The 12,679-nt window shown below is 32.3% G+C and overlaps 1 protein-coding gene across 1 annotated transcript; it reads right to left on the reverse strand.

Annotated features, from left to right (window-relative positions):
- Positions 1-230: 230 nt before the first annotated feature.
- On the reverse strand, positions 231-12,674 carry LOC127700836 (DNA replication complex GINS protein PSF2-like). The gene is made up of 5 exons (XM_052204523.1): positions 12,556-12,674; positions 7,602-7,716; positions 3,217-3,316; positions 2,191-2,317; positions 231-614 (listed from the first exon to the last, which is right to left on the reverse strand). Exons 1-5 carry the CDS (start codon positions 12,643-12,645, stop codon positions 495-497), a joined length of 552 nt encoding a protein of 183 aa, XP_052060483.1. The 5' UTR covers positions 12,646-12,674; the 3' UTR covers positions 231-494.
- Positions 12,675-12,679: the final 5 nt, after the last annotated feature.

Here is a 12,679-nt window from a genome sequence, read left to right on the forward strand (position 1 = left end):
TAAAAACTATAGGTCACTGTACCCTTCTTTATACTAGACTGACACCAAGAGCTAGAATTTGAACTAACTAGTTCCAAAGCCAACCAGTCTTTGATCATTCTCTAAAATGCCACATTCTTAACAGAGAAGCAGTAATTACAAAGTCTTTTATATAACCTGGCTGGGGAGGGAACCAATGACCTATCCTTTTTATAACCCCTTTAGTATCTTTCTACATTACAACAGAATGCTTCTTTAAACTAATCGGAGTAGTATTTTATTATGTAATAAACTTCATAAATTACTTATATTACATATCATGCTGCATCGATTTCTGGTATAAAAATTTCATCTTAACAGTACATGTATCACTGTACATGTATCACAGTACATGTATCACTGTCATCTTCATTCATATTTTCTACTTTAAAATTCTTGGCATTTTTCCAAGAATCAGAAATCCTGCAACATAAGAGTCTAATGTTGATTAAATTGTCAATTTAACTAGAGCTTCTTCATTCTTGTGTTGACTGTATTCTCCCACTAAGGTTTGATCTCAACAGATGCATTTGATCCAAGGCTTTGGTAAGGAATGGTCTTGCAGTGTTCAACTCCATCAATGTCAAATAATTCAACTGAAATAATTATTACCAAGCATTAACCAAAATAAAACTGTACTTAACCTATCATTAAGTGGTAAATAAATAATAAATAAACAGAGAATATATCTAGAATCTCAATATTTTCAATTAAACACAATGTTCTGACTATTCTGAAACGAATAAGATTGATACACTGTATTTAAATGTCCCATTTATTTTTTACATTGTATTATTCTCAGGAGCAGACAGAGCAACAACAGTTACAAATATATCATCATCATCCTAGTTTATAGAGCCTAGTAGTCATTCCGTGTTGCCACTTAAATGAAATGTGGTAAATTTTAGAATTAAGGGACTGTTGTACAAATATTTGTATAACACCACATTTTCATGTGAAGTTTTTCAATGAGTTGTGTTCAAATTGTCACACAATTTAATGGCATTAGGAAAGTTACAAAAGATCTCAAGTTGTCATTATGGTTAAAATACCGTAGGACAAAAATTGTCAAAGTCCTAAAATATAGTCAAATCAGAGAAACTGTATAAAGAGGTCAACTACACACGAGGAAAACAAATTTCAGTAAGTATGAAGGATTCAGACATAATTGTCTGGGAGGTATTAATGTTAACAAGGTGTTCTTTTATTACAGAACATAAATGGTTATAGCCTCACATTTCATGAAAACTTATCAATATGGCTGTACAGTATGTTCAACTTCCTTAAGGATGTTCGCTACTCTGTTTCAAAATAACAAGCTTTTTGAAAGACTGTCATAAATAGATAGTATATAAATAAAGGAGCTAAAAAAGCAGAAAAAAATGAAGGGTCCGGTGCTTGTTTTCGAGATATAAGCCATTGAAAATTTGGCGGGAAATGATTCTCTCTAGATTTTTCATACATTTAACATTGGCACCTTTTTTCTTTCAAAAACATTGAAAAAATAACAAGGATTTTATAAGATTTTCAAATATGGCTTTTTAAACTATATGTAATAAAATTATGAAAAGAAAAGGAGGGGTTAGTGGACAAAATTTCTTAAAGGAAAAACATTGATAAAACCAGAGGATTCTGAATATCTGACAAAAAATCAAAAACAAGAGGAGCGAACATCCTTAAATGATAAATAAGTGTGGAAGCTTTCAGACATAGAAGGAATCACAAGTTAGCTACAATATGCCTTTAAAAGTCACATATCACCATGGCCAGCAACAACTGTCAAATGAAAATGGTTGTATACATTTGTAATGACAAACAATCCTACAAGGTAATTTTGTTGGCAAATGATGTCCAACTCTAAAGGTGTAGTAATCACAAGGCGTCAGAATGTAGAATATGGTCAAGCACATATGATGACAAACAATATTTCCAAGTGAGAAAGCTTCTGGCAAAGAAGTCCAAGATCAGTCGTTTGTTAGGGAGGGACAGTCAAAGACTATTACTCTGTCATTTGCAGCAGAGGACAAAATTAATAAAGTAATTTCACTTGTATTTTGGTCATTTTTGGTTCTATCTTTTTATGTTCCATTATTCATAGAAATCTTATAAGTGTTCGATTACAACAGCAACTATGTAATGACAAAAGCTTATGCATCTAGAACTTTGTAGTACCTTGGCATGTGTAGCATCACTTTTTAAGAAAGTGTCAATACTGCTTCTCAACTTTGCAATTCTTAAATCCCATATATCTTTTACAAGGGTTCTAATTTCATCAGCATGTGGAATATCGTCTGTGGCACTGAAAGTATAAAATAATGTTCTTATTCAATGATGATATAATATCCTCAATTTAAAAAAAAGACAACTGAATGCTGATCATTATCTAACAAATTCTAAATGATAAGGTCTCACTTAATAATTTCAACTAAGTTGAGTTTGTCAATAAAAAACTGTTTCTTTAATAAAACAAAAATTTTATCAAGGATCTCAAATCTGTCAAAATAGATAAGTTATAACAGTTATCTTATGTTCTTCAATAGAACAACACACACTTGAAAATGATTGACAAAATGTACATAGGTACAATGATTCTGAGTTTATCACTGTAAAGTCAACATAGTGTATCAAAGAACACATATTGTTTAATACAAATGTAAACTTGCTTGATGATATGTATAAATTAATACAACATTAACAGCTGTATTATTTTTTTGAAGATGAGTATACAATAACTTACAGTTTCAGTAACAGCTGTGTTATTATTTTGCTGATGAGTATACAGTATCAAACTTACAATTTAAGTAACAGTTGTGTTATTTCTTTGATGAGTATACTGTGACATGTTTACCATTTAAGTAACAGTTGTGTTATTTCTTTGTTGAGTGTACTGTAACTTACAATTTAAGTAACAGTTGTGTTATTTCTTTGTTGAGTATACAGTAACTTACCATTTAAGTAATAGCTGTGTTATTTCTTTGTTGAGTATACAGTAACTTACCATTTAAGTAACAGCTGTGTTATTTCTTTGTTAATTATACAGTAACTTACCATTTCAGTAACAGCTGTGTTATTTCTTTGTTGAGTATACAGTAACTTACCATTTAAGTAACAGCTGTGTTATTTCTTTGTTAATTATACAGTAACTTGCCATTTCAGTAACAGCTGTGTTATTTCTTTGTTGATTATACAGTAACTTACCATTTAAGTAACAACTGTGTTATTTCCATGAAATGAGGACTAGGCATCTCTGTAAAGAACTTGCTATCAGTTTCTTCTTGTTTCTTGTCTTGAAGCCTCTCTAAGAAATAAAACATCTACAGATTAATAAAACTAGGTCACAACTATTAAAAAATCCACCAACCTTAATATTTTGCCTCATAATATATATATATATATATATAAACAAGAATCTGTATCTATAGGACACCATGGAGTTCACATCATCATATTTCTCTGTTCAGTAAGGGAGCGTCTTTTTACCACAGAATACCACAGAACACCAAAAATATACCACAGAACTTCGAAATATAAATACTTCAGACATTATACTATTGTTATTGTTAATTCTTTTTATAATTTGACATTTATTATTCAAATAAATTTTATTTTTCCATTTAGGGTCGACTGACTATCGCTACGCCCCCAACTGAATTAACCTATTATTGGGTCTATACCAAAAACACCTACCAGTATTAAAACCAAAATATACAAAAAATATTTAAAGTCACAAGTTAACAATTGTAATTCTGGGGTATATTTAATTTTGTGACATTTACTTTTTTTTACAGTCAGAGAAAGCTTTATCTGGTAAAGGTGGTAACAAACTTCGAACATATAATTTATTTAAGAACAGTTTTGAAACGGAAACTTATTGTACAATTCCAATGTCATTTTCACAAAGGAGTTCTTTTGTCAAATTTCAATGTGGTGTAACACCACTAAGAATCGAAACAGGGATATTTGAACAAATTACATTTAGAGCAGCGAGTCTGTGATAGTTGTAAGGATATTTTAGAAGATGAAGCCCATGTTATTTTATCGTGTCCTTTATATGATGATTTTAGAAATCAATTATTTGATGAAGTAACACATTTTAATAGTGATTTTATGTCTTTTGATGATAAACAGAAATTAGTGTTTTTATTTACAGATGTTAATATGATTCGCAGCTGTGCCAAACCCTTTTGTTAGAACTTTTTTATATTGCTACTATTAATATTTTCAAACTGCACATTGATGAATTATCTAATATTTGAACCACTCATTTAGTGTTATGTCACAGGTGTTTGTGAAACTTTTTAATATCATATTTGACAGTGGTATTATTCCTGATATTTGGCTTACTGGAAATATAATACCTTTATTTAAGAATAAAGGAGACAAACATGATCCTAGCAATTTCAGACCTATAACAGTTATAAGCTGCTTTGGAAAATTATTCACTTCTATTTTGAATTCACATGTTTATGTTATGTTGTAACTTTTGATGAACTTCTTTGTACCATTGTAACTATATGGTGTTTGAGAAATAAAGAATCTTGTAATGAAAACTAACTCGTTAGGTTTTATGGATATTTATCTGAAGTTAATAAGCATTATCCCCGGCTTAGTATATTTCTAGGATTCTGATTGGTTAACGCACGTTGTTACAAAACCCATAGCCCCTGGGTGTTGCTAACCCATATCCCCGGACGTTGCTACCCATTACATCGGGGAATTTCACGCGCGTTATCATTAGTTCCATGGTTGTTCCTTATGAAATATCGAATTCTGTAGATTTTCCATGATGTCTGTATAATTAAATATTTAATCCACTAACCATTTTATCTTATTATATCGATTATTTGCACTCATTTAAGTAAATGCATCACTATGCAGCCACATTGTCAATGAATGGTACTACTGACCTAGCTATGCAAATGACCCACGTTGACGTCACACCGTTTATGATGTAACTCTCACAACATTGCACGCCAAATTCGACCCATTTCAGTTTCTCTGTCTCTAGTTTAAAAACGTCTTATATTTGTCTACCTGTAGGGTTCTACCAAAGGTAGTACCCTACACCCCGTTAAAAAAATGTCAAATGCCCAAATTTCAATAAAAGATATTTAAAAAATGAAAAAAACGTTGCTTTCACGTTTAACTTTGTGATCGAATTTCTCTAAAAATCGCCAGATTTAGACTAAGACCAGGGATAAATTCATTATCTACGTTCATATCCGTAGATATGGATATTTTAACACCCTTCAGTACCCTGTACACCCTTCGGCTGCGCCTCAGGATGTACTTGGATACTTCAGGGTGTTAAAATATCCATATCTACGGATATGAACGTAGATAACTTATATTATGTTTCGACAATCTAATCTGATGAATCCCTTTTTATTCAACTATTCATACATGGATTTCTTACAAATGACATACAAGATTTTAGGAAGAATAAACCATTTAATTGAATTATACCTTGCATAATCAGATGGCAATTAGAATTCAATCAATTGACAATTTTGTAAATAGTTGATTATTTTGAAATTTATTAACAGAATTGGGAGAACAAACTGAATCTTAATAGTGTAATTGGCACCGCTAAAATTCATCATGTCAATTTTTCTTTTTATAGAAGAAAGCATTTTTTTTTACAGAAATTTTTTTTTTTTTTATAGAAAAAGCATTTCTTTTATAGAAAAAAACAATTTTTTATACAAAAACATTCATTTATGGAAAATCATTTTTTTTTCTTATAGAAAAACTTTTTTTTTACAATAAATTGTTTTAAAAGATTTTTATAAAATATAAAAGTTTAGTATTTCAAAGGTCTCCAAATATAAAAAAAATCTACCAAATAACAAAAAAGTTAAGATCATTAAAGAAATTTATATCTCATCCAGGTCAATCGTCCTATCTTTATTGTAGCCCGAATTATAAAAAATAATATATTTCTGAATGATTAGTTTTGCATTTTGTAAAGTAATTCAATGTTCTGTGATATATTTTAGTAGTTTTATTGTATTTTGTGTAGTTCTGTGGTATATTTTGGGTGTTCTGTGGTGTTCTGTGGTATTCTGTGGTGTTCTGTGGTAAAAAGACGTTCCGGTTCAGTAAACCAAGAAATCTGGGTCAAAACCCTAATTTCTCACATACTTAAAAAAATTTAAATTTTAAAAAGCATAATGAACATGTGTATTTTAAAATGGGACTGACAAACAGACCCCCTGCTAGGACTACAAAATTGGATCAAAATATTCCAAACACTTGAGAAAACGTTACAGTAACTTTCATGTATTGTATTGTAGGGAAATGTACAATTCATCATTCTGAATTTACTTATGAATTCCAAGACATATACAGCAGATATTCACACATTTCTTATGGGCTTTAATTTCTTTCTTTTATAAAATGTCCTAAAAAGGTGATAGGATCAATATATATGCTGGACAAAAACTGCAAAATTATGAAATGTTCTTAAACTAGAGGCTCTCAAGAGCCTGTGTCCCTCACCTGTATTTACTGATGCTTTGGAAATAATGTAAAATAAGGTTAAAATCATAATTAATAGTATTAGATATTAGATATTATAATGATATCTAAGATAATAACAAAAAAACTGCAAAATTTTTGTAAAATTACTAACTCAGGGGCAGCAACCCAACAATGGGTTGTCTGATTCGTCTGAAAATTTCAGGGCAGATAAATCTAAATCTGATGAACATTTTTGCCACCTGTCAGATTTGCTCTAAATACTTTAGTTTCAGAGATATAAACCAAAAACTGCATTTTACCCCTATGTTCTATTTCTAACCAAGTCGGCCATGATGGTTGGAAGGCGGGGTCATTAGACAAATTTTTTAAACTAGATACCCTAATAATGATTATGGCCAAGTATGGTTAAATTTGTCTCAGTAATTTCAGAGAAGATTTTTGTAAAAGATTATAAAAATTTACAAAAAATTGTTAAAAATTGACTATTAAGGGCAATAACTCCTAAAGGGGGTCGACTGACAATTTTGGTCATGACAACTTATTTGTAGATCTTACTTTGCTGAACATTATTGCTGTTTACAGTTTATCTCTATCTATAATAATATTCAAGATAATCACCAAAAACTGCAAAATTTCCTTAAAATTACCAATTCAGGGGCAGCAACCCAACAACAGGTTGTCAGATTTGTCTGAAAATTTCAGGGCAGATAGATCTTGACCTGGTTATCAGTTTTACCCTTGTCAGATTTACTCTAAATGCTTCGGTTTCAGAAATATAAGCCAAAATCTACATTTTACCCCTATGTTCTATTTTTAGCCATGGCGGCCATCTTGGTTGGTTAGTGGGGTCATCGGACACATTTTTAAAACTAGATACCCTAATGATGATTGTGGCCAAGTTTGGTTAAATTTGGCCCAGTGGTTTCAGAGGAGAAGAATTTTGTAAAAAGCTAACGACGACGGACGCCAAGTGATGAGAAAAGCTCACTTGGCCCTTTGGGCTAGGTGAGCTAATAATATAGGAATGGCCTTTAATTTAATATTATAACTGATGCAAAGTCATGTTTATAAATATGTTTGTCCTATCATTGGCTAAATACCTGTATCCATCCAATCAGGGGGAATAATCCTACATTTCTGTCCTTGCTTCAGATTAATGGCCATCCATAGTGGAACTTTGACAGGTAGCCCAGCATTAAATGGCCCTACATCTCCCTGTAAAATACATTTGAACATTTATTTCAATTTGAAGTTTCATAACAGTTAGTAATTGTATTCAACACATATTTAGGTCATGTTTCCGCCATTACAATTTTCAGCAAACAAGTTTTAAAATCCTTAGATTTCTTCTGTGATGTCATAAACTGCCAATCTGCCAAAGAAAAAAATAATTAGAAAATACACTTGGTTACCAAAAACAGTTTACAATTCATCTTACCTGTTCAGAATACATTTCGACTTTAATAGCTGCATGGCTAGATTAACTTTCAATAACATGCAAAGTTGATTATTTCATAAAGAATGGAATTTCCCAAGTCCATCTGAACTCCATAGATGCAAGTCATGTCTAGTTGCATTGACACACTGAGATGCTGGCTTACAAATAAATGCCAGCATACAAAATGTGCCAAAAAACCAAACAAATCAGATTAGAACTACCTTTTCTAGATTTCTAAAATAAACCCACAAGAATTCTACACAAAAAAAGGTCATCAAAATGTGCCAAAGAACCAACATATGATTTTGATAACCAGTTTAAGACAAGTGCACACACTGAAATTTAAATTTATGTGATACTTGTGTCACATAAAATGTCAATGATCCATAAAAATGAGGTCATGGTCAGAATAACCAAGCCAGACAGACAGGTACACCTTACAATCATTGCATGCATCAAATATAGTTGACCTTAGATATTACTTCAATAAAAAAAAAAAAACTGGCTCATAATTTTTTTCAAGACTAACTTCCAAATCTTATTCTAACTGTCCATTTTACTCAACCATTCTTCACACTATCCATCCTTTTAATCTTTTTCATATAACACATAATCCATTTCTTTCACTGTTCCCCTTGGCAAATTTCTGAGCAACTATTGCTTATCTATGCTGTGACTCATAATATTTTGTTTACAATCATGACAATGACCAATGGTAAACAGATGCTTTCATCTGAATAAATCATTTTTCTTTCAAAGCACGATAAGGATCCTGATAATTACCCAGGTTTTATCAATTGTTTTACCACCCCCTAGGGAGAATTGATGCAAGATACATCAACATTTTTATTTTTGGACTGTTATCTGTTGGACACTACACAATGAGACAAATAAACTGTTAACACAGAGATATGTCTCACCTTTTTGTTATTTTGATAATGCAAATAATCAAAGTCAATGAACCATGACTGAAGGTACAGGGTTAAACAATCTCAATGGAAATGAGATGTGCCAATGCTAATACAACAACCTACCAAATACAATTAATTTTTTATAAGACGTTCCCATTAAACAAACCTAAACACAAACATTTACTCGTAAACTATGTTAAAGTTTCAAAGTCAATGAACCATGATGAGTCGGTAGGGCTATATAATCTCCATGGAAATGAGACTTGCAAATGCCAATACATATGCATACCAAATATCATCAACTTAAGTGGTTCATCTTAAGCTGATCTAAAATATTTTCCATGGAGATGAGATGTGCTAATGCTTTTACAACTGCATACAAATTATTATAAACCTACCACTCATAGTTCCCCTTTAACTGACCTAATCACAAATTAATACATGTAAACTTAACAAAAGTTTCAAAGTCAATAGACCATGACTGAGGGGGCAGGGCCAAACAATCTCCATGGAAATGAGACATGCCGGCAGGGTTTGAAATTAATGCAGGACCTATAGCCCGAGGCTAGAAGAATTGCGCTCGGTCTAGGCTAAATTGTTTCATCATAGACCATGTGTCTCAGGGTTCGACATTAACTTTTATACCAACTTGTCCAGTTGGGCAAGTGCCCTATTACTTTTACTTGTCCGAAAGTGAAATCTACATGCCCAAACTTTTACATACTTTGGTGAATCTTCAATACCATCAAACTTCTTTTTCCAAGACTCAATGAACACTCGTGGCTTCCTTTTTTGTTCATATTTAGCTTTTGACTCGGACTGGGAGTCAGATTTCCTTTTTTGAGGAATTCCACTGAAAAAACTTGCCAGGGTTGATTGTTGTGCCATGATGGCAGCAACTAGACTTGACCACTGAGATACTATGAGGCATATATGAGCCGAGGAGGGAGGGAAAATATCGACGAATATACGGGAATAGGATCATTTACATAGAGATACTTATTTCATAATAATTTATCTAAGAAATGCCATTTCAAAAAACGCTTCTTGATAAACTGACAACAACTGACAAATTTGTTAAAGTTTAATTTCATTTTCTCTTTCAAGCATTTACGTTTTTCCATCTTAGGGAAATACACATTCGATGTCAAATTCTAAAGTTAGAACAACGAAAATAGACCTCCGCTTTCCATTGGTTGGTGGGAATAACATGTGCATCGGAAACGCCTGAGTGGTGTCCCCATTGATAACGATAATGACGAAGCAACGCCGCGTCCGCTTGATTGGCCAATATTTCAAACGTGATCTATTTTTGGTAAAATGGGGAATTCAGTGCGAACAAATGACGAAATATACGCATTGAAGGGAGGTTAAGACCACTTTACTCGACCGTGCAGTGTTATTACTGAGTAATCTATGGACAAAACAACAGACAATATTTGTGAAATTTTAATCATATAACACTTTTTTTTTCACTTGCCCGATCAGACAACCAAGATGATGTTTTTACTTGTCTGAATACGGCATTAACTTGCCCGGGGCAATCGGACAATGGTAAGTGTCAGACCCTGCTGTATAGAATATTTTGTCTTAAAGTTGAAATGCAGAAACTACTTGATTCATTGTTTCAAATATAAGTATGTCGAAGATTTCTGGTGAAGGGACTGCACCAATTGCCGTACCTTTTATTTGTTTATATATTTTCCCATCAATTCAAATTCATTGTTTTCTAAAATGAGTTTCAATAGATGTATTAAAACATTGACTGGCAGAAAATTGACTTCGAAATTTAATTTGTCAAAATTATCATCATGATCATAGTCTCCTTCAACTGCACTTAATAGGGCAGCTTGAGGAACATTAGAAACTAAATAGTAACCTGGAACTTGATCATAGTCATTTACGCTCTTTAATATTCAGAAGAAAAGATAGTATTATTTAAAGCATTGATAAGACTGCGAATTTTTATTTAAAGAATGAAAACCGCACGGAATAGAATTTCCAGAAATTGATAATCGTAAATTGTCTAGACTACCAAATATCATTAACCTACCACTAGTGGTTCACCATAAACTAGACCTAAACACAAACTAATACATTGTTGATGCCGTCGCCAGAAACAGCATACCTATGTCTAACTCTTACTTTTTGACTCCGCCAAGGCAAGACAAAAAATGGAAAAAGGATGTAAATCAAGAGTTTCTACTTCACCATGGTGATTCTAATTTTAAATAAAATCTTTATTAATTCATTAAACAAACTTGATTTATCTGTATTAAAATTGAATTCATTATTATATTTGTTTATTATAATCTCATTGCATTTTACTTAAAAGTCATAATTGAAATAGATCCAATTAACAATCTGTAATTAATTGTAAATCTAATTATTTCAAACTTCAACAATATAGAGATACATATAAAAATAAGAAGATATGGTATGATTGCCAATGAGACAACTCTCCACCAAAGACAAATGACAGACATGTCTACACAAGAGGTCAAGCCCTAAATTGTCTTTATAGACAGTCCGAATTGTCTTTTTCATATACACTCATTTAATCTTTTATAAAGTCAAAACTTTCCTTTAATACTTTGTCTGAACTTATCATTATAAACGGTCGAGTTGACTTAATAGGCGGTCTGAATTGACTTATTGACCGTCCGAGTTATCCACATAGACAGTCCAAGTTGTCTTTTCTGTAGACGGTCCTTGTTGTCTTCTGGTGGAGTTGTCTTGCGCCCCTTCATATACATGTATATAATATGTGCTTTGTTAAATAAAATATTTGAATTTGAATTTTAAATAAAGCCCTAAATACTTACATGTTCATACTTACTAAACCTTTTCAATTCTCTTAATAAAAATTTAATTGTTACAGATAGCTTAAATATTGTTGTTACTGAAAAGGTTAGAATTTTCAAAACTGATGATGATGATGGATTGGTATTATAACATCCGGTGACAAATAATATATATATGTATATTTAGGACAGGAACATATTGATGTGGATATGCTTTATTGGTTTAAACGAACTGCCTTTGCCTTTACTCCTCAATGCCACTTGATGAGCAGAGAAACAGAACATACCAATTTAAGCTCTTTTGATTAATCTGGTTGGGATCAAACCCCACACCCTCCCTCACTGGAGGAAAGCATGCCAACACGAGACCACCAAGGTCATTTTCAAAATTAACAACATCTAGTACATGCATGCAAATCTTGCCACGTCTGCAATTCCCCGTCTTAATCAAACAAATTTAAAATAAAATTGAGAATGGAAATGGGGAATGTGTCAAAGAGACAACAACCCGACCAAAGAGCAGAAAACAGCCGATGGCATCAATAGGTCTTCAACACAGCGAGAAAATTCAGCATCAGGAGACAAGACTTCAGCTGGCCCCTAAACAAAAATGTGTACTAGTTCAGTGAAAATGGACGTCATACTAAACTCCAAAACATATACATGAACTAAAATTAAAAAACATACAAGACTAACAAAGGCCAGGGGCTCCTGATTTGGGACAGGCGCAAAAATGCGGCGGCGTTAAACGTGTTTTGAGAGATCTCAACCCTCCCCCTATACCTCTAGCCAATGTAACATTTGTGAAATAAACATGAAAAATAATACACTTCAAATTATGCTATAAACAATTGTCATGCATCAGAAGCGAATTAAGTGCTCTTGTAATGTTACTACTAACACCTATCAGGTATATTTTATCCTGTGTAAAGTTAGGGACGACAGATATTTCCTCTTTTTCAGCAAGAAATTCTACTTCAGCAGGATCCATTCAAGATTTTCGCGGGAGTTAGGGTCAAGGTTAC

The sequence above is a fragment of the Mytilus californianus genome, unplaced genomic scaffold (genome assembly GCF_021869535.1).
Source record: "Mytilus californianus isolate M0D057914Y unplaced genomic scaffold, xbMytCali1.0.p SCAF_5, whole genome shotgun sequence".
Taxonomy (NCBI): Eukaryota; Metazoa; Mollusca; class Bivalvia; order Mytilida; family Mytilidae; genus Mytilus; species Mytilus californianus.

Bases quoted from the DNA above. Each gene is read 5' to 3' on its own strand.
- LOC127700836 (XM_052204523.1), bottom strand. From the start codon at position 12,645: ATGGATCCTGCTGAAGTAGAATTTCTTGCTGAAAAAGAGGAAATATCT. The intron at 7,717-12,555 runs GTTAGTAGTAAC...TGTATTTTACAG, and splicing joins ATAAAATATACCTGATAGGT to GGAGATGTAGGGCCATTTAA. The intron at 3,317-7,601 runs GTATTTAGCCAA...TTTATTTCTTAG, and splicing joins CCCTGATTGGATGGATACAG to AGAGGCTTCAAGACAAGAAA.